Source organism: Arachis ipaensis, chromosome B05 (genome assembly GCF_000816755.2).
Source record: "Arachis ipaensis cultivar K30076 chromosome B05, Araip1.1, whole genome shotgun sequence".
Taxonomy (NCBI): Eukaryota; Viridiplantae; Streptophyta; class Magnoliopsida; order Fabales; family Fabaceae; genus Arachis; species Arachis ipaensis.
In genome coordinates, this window is record NC_029789.2 from 146,035,537 (window position 1) to 146,054,720 (window position 19,184).

At 36.7% G+C, this 19,184-nt stretch overlaps 2 protein-coding genes and 1 long non-coding RNA gene across 4 annotated transcripts; 1 reads left to right on the plus strand and 2 right to left on the minus strand.

The window, feature by feature from the left end:
• On the plus strand, nucleotides 2,260-3,445 carry LOC107644766. 2 transcript variants are annotated; one of them, XM_016348694.2, is made up of 2 exons: nucleotides 2,260-2,777; nucleotides 2,950-3,445. In XM_016348694.2, the coding sequence occupies exons 1-2, from the start codon at nucleotides 2,349-2,351 to the stop codon at nucleotides 3,205-3,207; spliced, it is 687 nt and encodes a 228-aa protein (XP_016204180.1). In that variant the 5' UTR covers nucleotides 2,260-2,348; the 3' UTR covers nucleotides 3,208-3,445. The 2 variants fall into 2 exon arrangements, with proteins under 2 accessions (XP_016204180.1, XP_016204179.1); XM_016348693.2 differs by having other exon boundaries at nucleotides 2,267-2,777; nucleotides 2,932-3,443.
• LOC107641497 (putative F-box protein At4g22660) lies at nucleotides 3,683-4,903 on the minus strand. Its single transcript, XM_016344987.1, has one exon. The coding sequence runs from the start codon at nucleotides 4,901-4,903 to the stop codon at nucleotides 3,683-3,685; it is 1,221 nt and encodes a 406-aa protein (XP_016200473.1).
• On the minus strand, nucleotides 6,082-7,432 carry LOC110262670. The gene is made up of 2 exons (XR_002347574.1): nucleotides 7,126-7,432; nucleotides 6,082-6,672 (listed from the first exon to the last, which is right to left on the minus strand). It is a non-coding gene; the product is annotated as an uncharacterized LOC110262670 (long non-coding RNA).

Below are 19,184 nucleotides of genomic sequence, written 5' to 3' on the forward strand. Positions count from 1 at the left end.
ATTATTAAATTATTAAATTAAAAAAATTAGATTAATAATTAAAAATAATGATAAAAAATAATAAATTTTACAAACTCCTAAGTATTTCTCTCTACTCAATTGCTTTGTACACTCTAAAATGTCATATAGAAAGAGAGTTCAGTTTATGGAGACATGGAGATCTACGCAAAATTATAGTGAAAACCACCAAGTATTAAAATGTTACTACCAAATGGCATGTTTGGTTTAAAGTTATGTGTAGACTATAGTACGTCCCTCAACAATATTTGTTGAAGATTGGTGCTTCATCTCAAATGATCAACTTTGTGTGAGAGATAAAACTTTCTACGAATATCCTTGCTTAATATTACAATTTGAATCCCAATCCATGTTAGGAGGAACTTTGAACTGGATGCAATACCACTTAACACCATGTTGAGGAAATTTGACCTCCTTATGTAAATGTTGATAATAATAATAATAATAATAATAATATATTCTATAAAAGAATGTTTTACCAGTCCTCTATAGCCATAGATAAAAAGTAAAACCCACTAATATCACTTGTAATAGCATTTAAATCAAATCAATAGCATCTTTTGTTTTGCCACGATTGAAACTTGAAAGGTTAATCAAGTTCTGTTAATAACTCCTTTTTGTATATAAAATGAAAAGGCTGTCTTCTTTGGCAGTTGTGTACTTTAAATCATGCTATCATGTACCAATTCCTTTTAATTTACAAAATTATAACAAAAGGAATACCAATATTTAGTTAGTTCAAGAGATTCGATACTTATTCTCTTTTAGTAGTGATTAGTGAACCAATGGATTTTCATACTCTAAAAAATAATAATTATAACAATAAGAAAAGAGAATGAAAGAGCAAAAACCAAAAGAGCCACCACACGATTATAAAGTACAGTTTGAAAGCTTGGGATTTATGTATGTGTTGATGATGAGAACGGGCAATAACACATCCACTACTAATGATGTTGTTGCTACACTCTTCAGAGAGAGACAGGGAAACACCTCAAAGCTTATATGTCTCCTTTGCCAAAAGCAATTGGAACTTTAATTTCCCAACATTTTTGGGTAATGAGACATTAAAAACATGGCACATTATTGTCCAATCCTTTTAGTGACCCTATAGTATGAGGAGAACAACTAAGTTACTATGCAATGGTTTATCCCTGCCACGTTGCACAATGATGTTGATTAATAAAAAAGAGGGACAAAATATTATTCATTATGATTCCATGCTATATCATGGCATTATCGCCTCTCATGTTCTCAAACATAATGAAACATTTATATGCCAAAGAACTTGGAGCAGACGTGTGGATAACATTATATTTTGCTTTTCAAAGGAAACAATCATTAACTTGTGGATATAAGATTATCATGACAAGGGTTAAAAACTTGAAATGCTATTGCATCTTGTATGACCCATGTGGATACTACAAAATATAATGTCAATTATGAATCACTACCACTCTTTCTATGGGCATTCCTAACCTTTTCTTCTTCTTCAATCTTCAATGGGATTTGTAATTGAAGCATGAAAGTAACAACGAAACAGAGACACACACACAACACACTAGTGAGATAGCCTCTGTTGTGTACTGCGTGTAATTGCGTTGCTACTTGCTAGTGAGGTAGCTCACATCGGGGTGGAGTAGTGAACAAGAACCACAGGCTTTGATATAAAAAAAGCATGGCTAGTCTGAGCAACTCATACCTTTCTCGGCCTTTTGGCTAAGATCAAGTGTAGTATCTGTTCTTATCAGTTTAATATCTGATATGTGGGCCATTGGCCCACACGATATTAAATTTATTTTTTGAGGGGGAGTGGCCGCACAGTAGCTTGCTACTGGGCCTCTCGAGCGTCGCCCATGCGTTGCACTATTGCAAGGGCCTGGCGCACCCCACCAAGCGCAGTTTAAATAGTTGGTTATCTTGTTCATGCTATGGTCAAGTGAATGGTTTTATGGTAAAAGCTGTTTATTAATTTACCGAAAAAAAAAAAGAAACTTTTATTCGGAAGATCTTAATGTTTCAGGGAATAGAGGTGGCATAGGCCATCTGGCCATGTAGTGTAGATCTGTATTTATACTCAAAAATAAAAAGGGTAAAGCTAGCTAAACAAAAAAAATTTGTCTTATTTAGTATTTATTAATTGTTGTGTATTAATTAATTAATACTTTAATTAATTAATAAATGTTAAATGCCAAGTGTTGGCTACTGATTGCACAAAGGAAAGACCCAAGTGAAGAAGATAAGAGATTCGCAGCCACAGACCAACCCAAATAAGATTTTGGATTTTTTTCGAAAGCTAATTACTGTTAGAGACACACCATAGGAGCTGTAAAATGAACTCCTTAAGTGCACCAATTCCATGCAAATTTTACACTAAGGAACCAAATCTTAGAAGAGGAAGAAGAAGCAGCAGCATTATATTTTCTTCTACATCCTCCACTACAAGCATAACCACCATTAAACCCTCAAAAGATGAGTCTTACACTGTTAGTTTCAAGACACAAAGGGCTTGCAAGCTTGGCATTTCAAGGTACCCTGATTTTGAATATGATGCACAAGGTGGATTTGGAACTGGTTCTGTTGCAAAGGTGGCCACAGATAACATTAATGAGCTTCTTGTTTCATTTGACCTTGAGACACTCTATATTCCACCACTAACTAATTCTACAACCAAGTTTCTGGGGTTGCCACTGCCCCCATTCTTGAAGATTGATATAGTCCCAGAAGCATTCCAAGGAACCATTAACCAAGACTCTGGCAAGGTAATCAATTTAATCTCATAGGAGATTAGTCTTTGAACTCTACAATTTTATATATATGGCAAAGTAATTCTTACATCAATAGTGGGAATTGAACTTAAATTCTTGTTAGATACGATATTTATTAACTGTGCCAATCATCTTTGTAACAAGCTAGGTTGATTTTGAATTCAAGGCCAAGTTCTTGTTTTCTGCTGGGAGTATCTACAAGGCTCCACCACTAATGGTGAAGACAGTGTTGACATCTGAAGAATCGAAGGGTGACATGAAAAGTGGAAGAGGGAAGAGATTGGATGAAGAGGGGAATTGCAGGCTGGTTGGTGTGGCAAAAGTTGATCCAATTGATGATTTTCTCATGAATTCCTTCCTTGCCCTTCCAACTGAGTGCCTTGCTGACCTCAATGCTGTGATCTCAATATCTGCCTCATCTTAAAGAAGCGATCATCATCACACTTTGGACATTGTTGAAATCTATTTTTAGTATTTTCGTAATAAGTTAAAAATATTGAGTAAAGATTTCAGTGAATACAGAAGTTAAAATTGGATTAGTTTATTCACTCTAGAGCTTACTGTTCTGTGTCACATTTCATGTGTATAGCAATAATGCTGTAACTGTATATTTGTTAGTGTATTGTGGTAAATCATCGGTTTTTAACTTTTTATGTTCTTGAGATTTGGATGTGAAATTTGAGAAGGTCACAAGTCATAATATCCATGGCCAATTTAGGTAAGCTACATAAACATTAATGTATATAATTATACTTTATAAGTATTTATTGCTTTAAATCAAAATCATAACACTAAAATGGTTTGAAGAACAAGTATTTAAAATAAATAGTAAATAATCTAAACAAAGACTTGGAAAAAGAATATATTAAAATCCAAGGATAAAAACTGAGAGCTTTGAATTAGGGTAGCAACCAAAGGGGAGAACAAAAAAACTTCACATCTAACAATAGTCTATAAAAACGTCTGTTTTCCAAACTAAAGACGCCAAGATCTTGAGCAACAACATGGTCAATTGATTTCTCTATCATGTTATCGGAGAAGAATATCTGATTTCCTGTCTTTGGATAAGATGCCGGTATTTGAACAGAAGAAGTAAATCCGATCATTAGTATGTAATCACCCAAATTATAAACTCTTGACCATTTTTTTCCATTTTTTTTCAGTTCATAGATGTCGAATTTGTAAGTTTCATCATAGCGTCTTCTATTCAAACGAGTGCGAAAATGTCTTACCAACATTAATAAACTTCCATTGGCACATCCAATCAGATATTTAATCGTTAAAGTGCTTGTGTCAACTCGAGATGGAGGTCTGACTTCATGGATTCCTCCCTCAAGCCGCCCTGATTTTGTGTTTGTATCAAATTCATATAACTGGCCAGCATGGTTTACTGCATATATCTTCTCTCCAAAAAATATAACATCTTCAAACTCGGTATTTCTAGTTGGAAACTCTACCCATCTCATATCATTAGACTTGTAAAAGGCTAATCGACGTTGAAATCCATATATGGCAGCCGCCATAAAATTATGATTGTTGCAGTCAGGAGGTGAATTTATAACAACCTTCAAAAGTTGAATTTTATGAGTGAAATCGCAATCAAAAGTTTCACTTCTGTCTCGAAAATCCAACAGAGTGTATTCGTCTCCATGATTATCAGGCTCGTACTTAATTACATTAGGAAAAGTTGAGATGTGAGGAAGACGAAACTCAACATTTGTAAATGGATTTAACAGTAACACGGTACCTTCAGATAAGGATACCATAATTAACCATCCATGAGAAGAACCACGGATGACATAGTTCTGCATCTGCATATTTGGCAGCATGACATGGTAGATTCCCCGCTCTTTAAGGCCGTGAGTATCAAGAATTTCTTGACCTGCAACAGGTAATTGCATGAGATGATAGATCTCCTCGTCTTCATAAGAATTCTTCTCTGTTTCTTCAGGTATGAGCAGCCACGGAACATTGTTGGCATTGGGAATCTTTGGAAGTTTCAACCTCCATTCTTTGCAAACCAATCCAAGTTGGATATAATCATCGTATGAAAAAAACCGTGTTGATATTTCTAGCAACAAATCTTCATCAATGTGTGCCCATCCATCAGTATCACCCATGTCTGAGGTACAAGCAATGATAAGAAAATAGAAATCAAGGATAAAAGATAAGAAAAAGACCACACAAAAATATAACAGAAACATAAAAAGATAGGTAAAGAATTTTTTTAAACTTCTAAAAAAATTGTTCTTAATAACTTAAGTTACTTACAAGTTTTTCGACATTCAAAGAATCTATTCTTAACAATCTAGATTAGAGGAATAAAAAGTCACAAAAAAAAAATTAGAGGAATGGAAATTAAAAGGATACTAATATAATTACCTTAGTGTTAGATCTTTCAATCTTTTTCATAAACAAATCACTCACCTCACTTAATCACACAATAAAAATGCGTATAAAGCAACTGACGAATTTTATTCACTAAATGGTCTCAAAATATTTAAATAACCTTTAACAGACTAGCCTAAAAAATAAGATAAGATAATTTAATTTAAATCTTTTAAAGATAAGATAACTTTAATTTAAATAAGATTTGATCATATTAGATTAGATCAAATTTGATTTAAATTTAAAATTATAAATATATAATAATTAATTTAAATCGAATTTAATGTTATTAGATTATATCAGATTTAATTTAATTTAAAATTTCTAAAAATACTACTAAATAAATTATCGTTAGCCCAGGAAATCGGATCACGCAGGAGTTCCTATCACCCCGCATACACAGTACCTCCGACCCGTTCAGGAACCGAATGACCTAACAATAACCTTATAAAAGAAACAATACGGAAGAACTTCCAAGTATGTGATTCCAACTCAAAACAAACAACTGGCTAACCAAGTGATTCACTCCCTCCTCCAACTTGAAATAACTTTGGTCACAAAGGTCCATTATTAATTAATAATTACGCATCGGCAGATTTAGCATTGGACCATGAAAAAGTTTTATTGAAGCTCTCTGTTACGGCAAAGTAAATACATGACAGGAAGATGATTTAGCTTTGCTAATTTGCTATACTCAAATCAATTCATTCTTCTTCGTTTTTGTTACTTATAAGAAAGATCTGTCCTTCATAACATTTTAGTTTTCATATTAAGTAAACTTAGAGCGTATATTTTTTCACATTTAAAATAAAATAGATAAATAAATCTAGACATTATGAACTACTTTTTAGTTTCAAAGTCTAACCAAAATAAAAATTTCAAGAACAATGGCATGAATTGTGGATCTCAACACAATTAAACTAAGGTCAGAAACATTGGACCATAACCCCATCAACCAATAAGAATTTGTATACGAGTGCATTTTCAAGCAAAGTATAGGTCTGACTATGGTAATTTAGCTGTGAGACTTATGCGTAGTCAGTTGAACTGAGTATGAATTCAAGAAGGTTAAACCAAGCTGTCTTCAGAGATGCATGTAACTTGCCTGAATACTTTCAAAAGTTGTCAGTCTTGACCAGATTTTCTCCTTATCAATAACTTGCTGCAGTTGCCTCTGAGCAAGATTCACCCAGAAAACAATCTCTTTTGAACCTCATTCATCTTTTTCTCTACAGACTGTAGCTCTCGGCCCAAAATGAACGAGATATTCTCTGTGCAGACCAATGAAAGCTAATAGCTCAACATATAAAAATGCATTATTGACAGTGAACACACAAAAATAGCACTAGCAGAAAAGCGTCCATCCCCTTCAAACTTATTAACAAAGGATGCCACAATAGCTGGAACCTGCTCAGACCAGAACCATTCATATGCTTCCGGCATTTGGGTTGATAATTTTTCTCTAATTCAACCCTCCAGGGGAGCAGATAGCCTCAGCAAACTAGGTCAATGCCACGGTTGAACAAATTAGTCCCAAAACAGCTATAGGGTAGTACAAAATAGTGAAATTAAGCAAGTCACAGGAATCAGGGAAGAAATAACAATTAACATGGCAATAACAGTATACAAAACTATTGCATCATTAGGTTCAAGTAGCCAACCCCAGGAAATGAGAAAAAAGTTCGATTCTTGTTCTTGTTGATATTTGAAAGTCATCAGTATGATATAAAACTTCGACATTGAAGGCACAAATCAAGTCAGTATTTACTAACGTTAACACACAAATCCATAAATGTAAGACAATAGCGAAATATATTACTGCAGTTTTTCACGCAATTTCAGGAATAGAATTTCTATTACCCTCTAGTAAATAAGCCTAACTTATTTATTGTTTGCTACGTCTAAAGCAAAAGAAAAAAAAAATAATGAACCAAAAGGCAAAGCAACATGCTACCTCCTGTCTTTGCTTTGAAGCACTGAAATTCATAGCAGAAAGGATGCAAGGCCTTATGCTGCAGTAGTTGTAGGAGGCTTAGTGTGTCTTCCATAGAGGAAGCAGAGAGTTCATCAGCCTCTAATCGGTTCCCTTCGGTGTTTAGCGTTGCACAAGCCATAGTGCAAGAGAGACTTGACCAGTTGATTAGGGAAAGGAGGATGGAAGAGAGACGGAGGAGGCAGTAGCAAAGCAAAGTCAGAGAAAAGAGAGAACAAAGTGAGTACTTCTTTTCTTAATTTTCCCTTTCTAAAATTTTAAGCTATGTATGTTTATCTACCTGGAATGGGAGGTAGTGGACTACTTTTGACTTGGTGATTAAATTTTATACAGATTGATTATTGATGTAATGTTAATATTATATCTAATATTTTTTTGGTGGAGAGTGGAGACTTTATAGCCTTTGTAAATTATACTAGAAGCAAGGCTTTATGTCTTTCCTCTGTGTTTATTTTCCATTACCTTTGTTAAGAAGATAAATAATTTGATGCAAAAATGATCATTTAACATTTTCTATACAATTTTGTTGCAGCCGAGTCTTCATTCATAGAGGCCCTGGAGGGGGAAATGGCCAAGTAATTAGAAATTTTTTTTATCATGAATCTTTTAGGATCATTCTATTTGACCAGGTTAGATTTTGAGCTATTTTAAATTAAAAAAAACTCTATCCTTTTGAATAATGAAATTTATTCTTTGTCAGCCGGATGCAAGAAAAAGCACGTCCCATGTTTGCTTAAAGCAAAACACTACATGGTATCTAATTGACAACATTGAAAAACTACAAGAACACTTGAAGATTCCAAAATGGCAAGTCTTTTTTCACCCTCAGGTTATTTATTATCATAAATTTTATTATCATTATGTAATGGGCTATGCTATTCTCCTCTGTGTATTATGCAGGTATTTGGAGTATCATGAGAAGTTTCCTCTTAAGAAAGAAAGAGATTGATTGGTTTTAAAGATATTTTGGAAAGAGCATTTAACCAAATGTCAGACTAAAACCATTGGCCAAGGGGTGTCCTCTTCATCATGGTTTTACACTATAAAAAGGACCTCAAGCCACCTCTGTAAATCATCCTTCACTCTCACTTTTCACTTTCACCTTGATCATCTTCTTCTTCACGACCCTTTTCATCATTTACTTTCACCTTCATCCTCTTCTGAGAGCTTCTTTTCTAAACACCTTCACCTTCACCTTCACGAGTAAAAACTGGTATTCAGGTGTTCCACCAGAGCACTTGACAACCATTAACCAACCCTATCCACTTTAAACAAAAAGCTCGTTCATCCTCTTGTGACATTAGTAAAGGTCTCAACACTTGTTCTCCACCTCTATTCCTCATTATTAGTTCCTGTATTGCTTATTTGCCATTAATAGAAGTGTCTTCCTCACAAGTTTACTTACCCCTAATCTCTCATCTTAACCATTATTTTTCACTTAATCTATTTCTCACGAAACCCACCCGAATCATCTGGCGACTCCACTGGGGAAGAACACTTCGACGTGATGGCTGAATCTAGCAATACTCATCTTGGGCAGAATCGACCACCTAAGCGACGCTCAATAACTCCTTGGGATCTCAACCTCAGCTTGGGATCACCTTAAGATGAGGACGAGCACAACCAAGAAGAGGAACACATGGAGCAGCAGAATCTGGGTGCAGGAGGAGAAGAAGCTCATGCCCATGCAAATTTCTTCACACCCCATGCTGGAGGTACCACTGGCATGCACACTCATGTAACCATTCCTGCTCATGTGTACAACTATATGATAGACAACCAAACAAAGATGTAAGCTTTGATCACAGAAATGATGGCTAGAGATCAAACGAGGTATAGAACCCCCTCACCGCCTCCATTCGCGAACCAGGAGAATATGGAGAAAGACAAGAACACCCCAGTCACTCGTAGGGAGTTGGCACGTATTCTAAAGGGAAAAGGAGAAGCAAGTGAACCCACTTGGGAGATAAGTCCACCATTCAGGCATCATATTTTGGCAAAACCGTATCCTAAGGGGTACCAACCACCTACCTTTCGTAAATTTGATGGTACTGGAAGTGCCAAAGAGCACATCCTCTCATTCTTGGACGATCTCGGGGTGTTCAGGAACCACCAGGAGCTCAAGATCAAGGAGTTCTCAAAATCACTGACAGGAAGGGCATTCACGTGGTATTGCAAGTTGAAAGCCAGTAGCATCAACACCTGGGAGCAATTAGTAACGGAGTTCTGCAACAAGTTCCTGGAAGAGGAACCCTCCATGCACATCATGGACCTGGGGAGAGTGAAACAGAGACAAGGAGAAGGATTGGTAGCGTTCGTCAAGAGGTACAGAGATCAAGCTTTACTTTGTATAGACACTCTCCCAGAGCCACAATTGGTGTACGAGTGTATTAGAAATGTGGAAGATGGATCCCAAATTTATCTTTCTATGAGCAACATAAACACTTTCTCTGAGCTCTTAAAGAGAGCATCTGACATAACAGAGGCAATGAAGCGCAATGGAAGGAGATATAAAGAAGTTTCTCCTCTAGAAGTGTGTGCCGCTGATGGCAGGGGCAGAAGGAGTTCCTATTCTAAGGGTGTTAAGAAAAACAGTCCTCCACCCCACTACCTCTCTCCAGAGCTCAGGCCATGGTTGTTGTAAATGGATGGTTTGAGGATGGAACATTAAACCCTAGAACAGATAGAGAGCCACCAACATCTGAAGACTTGAGAGATCCAAGATATTGCATGGTGCACCGCAATAAGGGCCATGGGGACCTAGGGCTTCGTAAGAAAATTCTCCCAGGTGGAGGATATCGGTGGTGTATCCTATAGGAACTCGGGGGTCCAGCGAAGTAAAATTACCAGAACTCCCCTGGCCCCGACATCCTAAGTGTACAAGAAAAAGAACATCTGCAAAGCAGCATAGAAAATGCCCCTTTCCAACTCCATGATGAAGCAAAGCAGAAGGAGGAAGAGTTGGAAGAGATTAATTTAGGGACTGAAGAACACCCGAGGTCTTTGTTCATGTGCAAAACTCTAGGGGAGAAGGAGAAAAGGGATTTGATAGCGCCATTAACAGAGTTCAGAGATGTGTTCGCTTGGAACTATGATGAAATGCCGGGGTTAGATCCAAACCTGGTAACCCACAATTTAGCCGTGAGGAAAGGAGCAACTCCTGTCAAGCAAGCTCCTAGAAAATTCTCCAATGAAATAGAAGCTCAAGTAAAGAAAGAAATCAAAAAGTTACTCGCAGCCAAGTTTGTCAAACCAATACAACACCCCTCTTGGTTAGCCAACATAGTGCTAGTAAAGAAGAAAAATGGATAGATCCGGTGTTGTGTGGATTTTAGAGATCTAAACAAAGCTTGCCCTAAGGATGATTTTCCTCTGCCATATGTCGACAGAATGGTAGATGCTACAGCCGGATTTGAAAGGTTCTCCTTCATGGATGGATTTAGCGGGTACAACCAAATTAGAATGGCTCTGGGAGATGAAGAAAAGACAGCATTTCGAACACCCGTAGGTAATTTTTACTATACTGTCATGCCTTTTGGCCTAAAGAATGCTGGAGCAACCTACCAAAGAGCCATGACTGCTATATTCCATGACATAATGCATGACTTTGTGGAAGACTATGTAGATGATTTGGTTGTCAAGTCAGCATCCGGGAAGCAACACACAGAACACCTCAGAGCTGTGTTCACTAGATGCAGAAAGTATAGACTTAAGATGAACCCCATGAAATGTGCCTTTGGGGTATCATCTGGAAAGTTCTTTAGATTCAGAGTCCACAAAGGAGGCATTTCAGCTGACGAGGATAAGATTAAAGCTGTCCAAGACATGGAACCTCCGAAAGACATCAAGGGACTTCAGAAGTTCATAGGCAAGCTGGGGTACATTCGAAGGTTCATACCAGCATTAGGAGAGCTCTTAGGACCCTTAAGACCTTTGTTGAAAGAGAAGAACACCTTTACGTGGGAACAACACCACCAAGCTGTGATGGACAAGATCAAGAACGTTCTCACATCCACTCACACCATGACTTCCCCTCAACCTGGTGCACCATTGAAGGTATACTTAGCGGTAGGAGAAGAAGCAGTTAGTGGGTTAATTGCACAAGAAGGTGAAGGCAAAGAGAAACCCATTGCTTATGTTAGCAGAGCCATGAAAGGGCCAGAACAAAGGTACTCTTCACCAGAGAAACATTGTCTCGCTCTGGTGTACATCTCACAAAGATACCGACACTACTTTCAAGCACACCAAGTAGAAGTCGTATCAAAAAATGAAGGTCTCAGATTTTTAATTGAAAAGCCAATGTTGACTAGAAGAATGAGTCGTTGGGCACTCCTAATAAGCGAATATGATGTGAAATTGGTGACACCTACCACCATTAAGAGCCAAGCTTTGGCTGACCTCTTGTCGATCTATCCTAAAAAAGCAACGATTGAAGAGTTGCTAGATCAGATTCCCGGAACAATGGAGACTGTTTATGCTTGCAATGAAGAGGAAACATGGACCCTCATGTTTGATGGAACACCCTCGAATCCTCAAGGAGGGGCAGGAGTCATTGGTGCGGTATTTACAACCACACTTACTAACCGGCAAGTTCACCAGGTCGTTGATAAACCCCGATTTCGTGATTTATCTTGTGCTTATTTTGGGGGATTTTACCACCTTTTTCCACATTTATTCAATGAAATAGCATGGTTTTGTAATTCTCCCTTGATTTGTGCTTAAATGTGAAAACATGCTTTTTAGGCCTTAAAATAGCTAAATTTAATTCACTTAAATTCCATTCGATGCCTTCATATATTTGTTGAGTGATTTCAGGTTCATAAGGCAAGTATCGTATGGAAGGAGTGAGGAGAAAAGCATGCAAAGCGGGAGAACACATGAAGAAATGAAGGAACCGGAAAGCTGTCAAGTCTGACCTCTTCGCACTCAATCGACCATAACTTGAGCTACAGAGGTCCAAATGAGGCAGTTCTAGTTGCGTTGGAAAGCTAACATCCGGGGCTTCGAAATGATATAAAATTTGCTATATGTTGCTTCGCGTTAAGGGGCGCGCACGCGCCATGTACGTGTACACGCCGATTGAGCACGTGGCCCACTAATGTGAAATCGCCCCCAGCGATTTCTGAAGCACTTTGGGCCCAACCCAACTCATTTCTAATGCTATTTTATGCAGAATTTAAGCTTGGGCAAAGGGAAAGCAATTAGTTTAGCCATTATGAGCCTTTAGTTAGATTTCTAGAGAGAGAAGCTCCCTCTTCTCTCTAGAATTAGGTTAGGTTAATTTTCATCTTAGATCTAGGTTTAATTCATGCTTGATTTACTTTTCCTTTACAATTTCTTGTTCCTCTACTCTTTCTCTCTCTAATCTTGTATTTCATTCTTGTAATTGCTTACTTTGTTGTTGATGCACTTTTGTTCTTCCATTTTTCTTTAATGCAATTTATGATTCATGTTCCTTTATTGTTGATTTGATTTGTTGTTGTTTAATTCCTTGCAATTGAGTAGTGTAAATTTACTTTCCTTGCTATTTTACTATGTTTTCCTTTTATACCTTCTAAGTATTTGATAAAATGCTTAGTTGGATTTTAGAGAAGAATTTTGTGCTCTTGGCTTGGGAAGGTAACTTAGGAACTCTTGAGTTACTAATGTCCAAGTGATTGACGATTGGGAGCCATTAACGCTAGATCTCACCAATTGATTAGGTGTAGAACTAGGACTTATGGACTTGGATTGACATAGCTCACTTGACTTTCCTCTACTATTAGTTAGGGGTTAACTTAGTGGGGTTGGTCCTTGCCAATTCTCATGTTATGGTTAGTGATAAGGATAGAGATCCTTGACCACCTAACATTGCCAAGACTTTTTAGTTGTTAGTTTATTTTCATTGCTATTTACATTCCATGTCTCCTATCCCAAAACCCCCAAAATATCTCATAACCAATAACAAGACACTTTGTTGCAATTCCTAGGGAGAATGACCCGAGGTTCCAATACTTCGGTTTATAAATTTAGGGGTTTGTTTTAGTGACAAACAAATTTTTGTATGAAAGGATTATTGTTTGGTTTAGAAACTATATTGCAACGAGCCTTCATTTGTGATTTCTAAACCATCAAAAGTTCGTTCATCAAAATGGCGCCGTTGCCGGGGAGTTGCAATGGTGTTATGTTATTGGTTATTGTATATATGTGAATATTGTGAATAGCTTGATTTTTGGATTGCTTGTTAGTTTTTGCTAGTTTTAGGACTTTGTTTTATTATTTCTTGTTAGCTTTTGTTTCTTATTTTTGCTTTTCACTATGAATTCTCACTTTGGCTATGAGTGTGATTACAACTATGTTGTAGGAAATGGGAACTTCAATGAAGATGTGCATCAAAGATGGGATAACCAAAGGTGGGAGGAGCCATATGCATATGATCAATCCTCTTGGCAACAACCTCCACCAATGCACTATGAAGAAGAGTCATTCTATGATACATACCAATCCAATGGTTGTGGTGAATCCCCTTGTGACTTTCAAGAACCACCACCATACACCTATGAGCCATATCCTCAACATAGCCATCAACCATACTCGCAAGCCACCTTTCACCAACCATCTTCATATGACCCTAATCTATATCCATCCTACCAACAACCATATGAGCCATATGAACCACATATAGAGCCACCACCATTCCAACATCAACATTTTCAAGAACCACCCCCTCCATATTATTACCAAGATGAACCACCTCCGATACATGAAAATTTTCAACCACAAGATGAATACTACTTACCACCACAACTCTACCAAGAAGAACCACCTTCCAACTATGATACCTTTCCCCCAATCAATGAACCCTCTCTTCCACCATCATTTCCCGATGAAGCCTCTATACTAGAATTAAGGGATCTTGAATCTCATATCTTAAGGCAACACGAGGAGGATGAAAAGAAATTTGAGGAGTTAAGAGAAAAAATGGCTATCATGGTAGAAGTCATTGGCAACATAGTTTCATCCCGCCTAAGCCTATGCGATCAAGGCACTTCCATTGTGGAATGTGGAGAAGCAACCAAAGAGCTTAGTGAGGGAGTGAACTTGAAGCTCCAAGGTGAAGAAGAGGAGTTAAAGCAAGAAATGCAAGAAGAGGAGGAGGTAGAGATTATTGAAGAAGAGGAAGAAGTGGTTGAAGACTTAGGAGATGCGGAACCACCTTGGGAGTCTAGGATTGAAGAAAATCCCTCCAAGATGATTGAATTTGATGCTAAGGAGGAATGTGCACAACCCCCAAGGCATATCCCTTATGAAGAATCGGATGGGATAGAGCAAGAATTGAGTTTCCTTGGTGATGAAGATCAAGCATCAAGTCTTAGTGGTGAAGAATCCTTTGAGCATGAAGAACCTTCTCCCAAGGAGATGGAAAGCAATGTGGAGGTAAATCTCTCTTGTCCTCCCATTTATGATTTGAGTAAGGGAAAAGAGCTAGATAAAATTGTTGAACAAAGGATTGAGATTAAGAGATCTTGTGGAAAGGTGGAAGTCCTTAGAAAAAAGAGGATGGCAATTGAATACGCCTTGTCAAGACCCTTGGAATCACCTTTGCCTAGGTTGCCATCTACACCTTCATTTGAGTGGGTGAAACTTATTTCTATTAGCTTTATTATCCCACTTGAATATGGTTTGCTTGAAACGGATGGCCAACTTAGGATGCTTTGTGGGATGAAGCATAAAAGAAAGATGTTTCGTGGTTGGCGTTGTAAGTCTAGGCTCATTATGGTTGAAGCTTCAAGGAGTAAAGGTTGGACTAGTGCTCAATCGGATGGGTCTAGGAGAATAGTTTGGTGCTCCCATGAGAATTCATCTCTCTTGCCACCCGGAGGAAATCACCATGATCAACTCAAGGACGGGTGTGAAAACAAGGTGTGGGATCTCGGATCGCACAAGGAAGATCAGCTTTGGGAGCCTATGGTTTGTGAAGAACTCCATCAAAGCTTGGAGTTATTAACTTTGAATGATGAAGCACAATGGAAGTCCAAGCATTGGTGGATGTTCAAGGATGGATTCAAGCACAAGCCACCTTGATGAAGAGCTCCCCATAAGTCCAACTTAAGGACAATAAACAAAAGTGCTAGGTGGGAGACACCCACCATGGTAACATTTTTTCATTTTCCCTTTTGTACATATTGGTAAAATAGGTTTAATATCATGTTTTAATTGCTTAGTTGAGTTTATTTGGGAGTCTAGTAGGTTAAATAATGTTTTATGATGTTTTGGTAGTTGTTTGGAGGTTTGGAATGCTTGGTTTGGTGCAAAAACATAGAAAACAATTTTTGAAAAACAGAGCACCAACCCGCGCGTGTGCGCATCTGACGCGTACGCGCGCCTCAAGCATTTTCGACCATCCACGCGGACGCGCCATGTACGCGTACGCGTGGATTGAATTTTTCCCACCTCCCATACATTCACCCGAGAGTTGTGCCTGAAGTGTGCCAACTTTGTGCCCCAAGGCACGCGCACGCGCACCTTGCGCATACGCGCCGACTCTCTGCTTTGCCATGCACGCGTACACGTCGCTGCCATTTCATCAATCCACGCTTACGCGTAGATGACGCGCACGCATGGATGGCCCTGTTTCACTCACCTTCTTCTCTTCTCCTCTTTCCATTTCTTTCCGTCTTCTCTTTTCTTTCCACCCTTCAAACATCATCCAACACTAACAAATATCATGTAACACCATTTCTTTTAGTTAGTTTAATTTTCATTTAACTTTTGTTTTCCATTATAAGTGTTGGATTACTGATCTTGTTTACTGTTTACTGCTGCTGCTTATTGATAGGATGTTAGTTTAACATCATTAATTTTAATTGTAATTGTTGGATTCTTTGTTGAGGTTATATTTGGTTACTTGGTTCGGAACTTTTCATGTTTAATGCTTTTGAATACCAAGTACATGTTATATTGCCTTCATGCATCTTACCTCTTTGAATTGCATGTTTTGGCCACCATGCATTCATCATCCATTGTTAGGCAATTGTATATTATCAATGCATTTTTTTAGGATGCTTGTTCTAAGTGACCATCACCTATTTCATGCATTGAGATTGTAGAATTGTGAAATTGGATCGAAAGCTTACCTAGTGACATATTTTTGAGCTCTTCAAGCTTTGTGGACCATGCTTGCTATGTAATTGATTTTCATTTCTATCTTCTTTTTTCTAAACTCCATAGCATCCATGTGTTTCACCTCTATGTCACTTAGGTGTTGCAACAACTTCAATATGTGTCATTGTTTGATGTGTGAGCTCTCTATACCATTTTGTTCATCAAATTTACTTACACATCAATTAATGTCCATGCATTATTCAATTTCACAATTGCTTGATTTTTGCTTGAATGCTTTTATGCTTCTTCACTACTTGTTTGGTTGCCTTAACCTACAAGTCTCTTAAAGTATCTCAAGCATACTAGAATGAGTGAAGTGTATGCTTTCTTTTGTGTAAATGTGACATAGCTTTTTATACTAGCGTGTGTGTGTTCTAAACCGCGCGCAATTTTAGAACCCACACAACTATTTTTCATTATTGTCACACTAATTTACTCACTCATTTCTAGTGATTTACCTCATTCCAACAATTCACGCTTCCTTGCTTTTGTATTTTTTTCATCTTACGGTGTTTATTTTGTTTTTCATGATCGATGCACCATAAGCAAAAATGGAAGTGGAAGGAAGAACACGCAGCAACCGGTTGACCTACCAGATGAAGGTGGCAACTTGGAGAGTCGCCGCACCCCTTTGCTCATTTAGTGCACCGAGGACGGTGCAAACTTTTAAGTGTGGGGACGTCGTCCGACCACTCGGCGTTTTTGGGTGACAAGTTTCTAATCCCAACACTTTTGCATTTCATTTTAGGATTCTTAGTCGCATTTTCTTATTTTGCATATGTATATATTAAACTTAGTCAAAATCATGATATTTTCCAAGGATTTTATCTATAGGGCACCCCCAATTGATTGAAAAATTTTTTTTTAGAACTTGCTTGAATTATATATTTTGTGGATCATGTTTTTGAGCTAAGAACACAAGCATGTGAGATTTGAGCCTAATTGTGTGGCTACATCATATAGCCACTTATTTTCATTATTGTGTGCATTATTCTCTTCCTATGATTGTAATCTTTGATTTGTTTAATTCTATATGTCCATTATTTTGTGTATACATGCATTTATATGATTGAGGCCATTGTTCAAATAGCTCACTTACCCAAATAGCCTACCTTTTATCTTCCATTGTTAGCCAATTTTGAGCCTATGTTTAACCCATTTATTCTTAATTGTAGCACATTACAAGCCTAAGTGAAAAAAAATAAATATCCCTTAATTTGGATCTTTGATTAGCTTAGGCTAGTGAGAGTGTTTATCATTTGATTTTGGAAGAGTTGGGAACATTGGGTAGAGATAAAAGTGTATTTTTGTATTTGTGTTGAGAATCTTGGGAATTGGGTACATACTCATGTATTAATCATGTGTAAACCATATGCATTGATGTTCTTGTATACATTTTAGTTTGAAAAGAAAATTTTAGTATGCTATAATTTTTTATTATTATAATAAAATTACTATTTATTTATTTATTAACTTAAAAATAACATATAAAAATTGATAAGTTAAGTACTCTTTTTTATTACAAAATTTTTATTAATATTTATATAGGTTGATTTTGCATTAAATTTAATAGTCCAAATTTTATTTATAGATAGAACTCAATTTGCCAGTAAATCGAAACAGACTCGTTCGAACTATAATTCGAATTCCTCAAGCACTAATTCGAATCAGCTAGATTCTAACTCCCTATGCATAATTCGAATTAGGTTGATTCGAACTTCCTCATACATAATTCGAATCAGTCTGATTCGAACTACTAAGACTGCAAACTCCTTCACTAATTCGAGGAGGTTTGATTCGAATTACAAAGTTTTCTAGTTCGAATGGGGTTGATTCGAATTATATAGAGACATGTTTTTGGTTGATCCATGTCTTATTTTTTCAACTTAGCTTAATCATGTAAAATCTCATGGAAGCTTGAAAGAGTTTTAAATAAAACGAAAAGCTAAAATGATTTGATGATCTAATATTGAGTAATTGAATCAGATTACATAGATGAGGCAACTTTGCTATATATATATATAGCAAATTACCATAGAATTCTGTTGTTAAGAGAAAATAGAAATAACAGATTTGAAAACAAACTAGGCTCGATTATCTCTTAACAATTATATTTTGATCTTCTTAATCTTGATCTATTATATTACATACTCTATCTCTATTAAAACTGGTTTAATACTGCCATTTACCCTAATAATATGTGCAAAGTTTAATTCTAAAAATTTCATGCTATATTACTGGAAGAATGGTCAAAATAAGAATTTACATAGTTTTACATTCAATTTCTGAGAAAAAAGCAATGAATACTCAAGATGAATAATACCTGAGAACTAGGCATCTTCATGAAATTTCTAACCAGCAATTTTGTTGAAGCATACAATCAATAAGAACTTGTAGTTCATCTTTAATTTTTACTATATCTGAATTTGTAAGTTTGTGATAGAGATGTTTAATTATGTGATAGCGTTGTGTGCAGGTAATTTAGATTCTCTTAATTGTGTTAACTTTGATAAATTTTTGGCCAAGCTTAAAAAATATTAGTACATTAACTCTCTTAACTGTTGATCATTTTCTTGTCATGGTAGTGATGCAAATTTTTCGGAGAAAGAAGCAGATACGTTCAGAGTGAAAAATGGGGATGGCAACCTTTGCAGTGGACATGTTAACCGAATGTAGAAGAAAAGAAATAAATTGATAGAAAATGAGCTCAAAGAGATGCAAGAAAGATACTCTGAAATGAATCTAAAGTTTGCAGGTAGAAGGTGAAAGACAAAAGTAGCATATTAAAAAATTTATTAAAAAATTAATAATTTAAAAATAAAAAAAACTAACAAAATATTTAATTACGATATTTCTTTAAAATATTAATGAGTTAT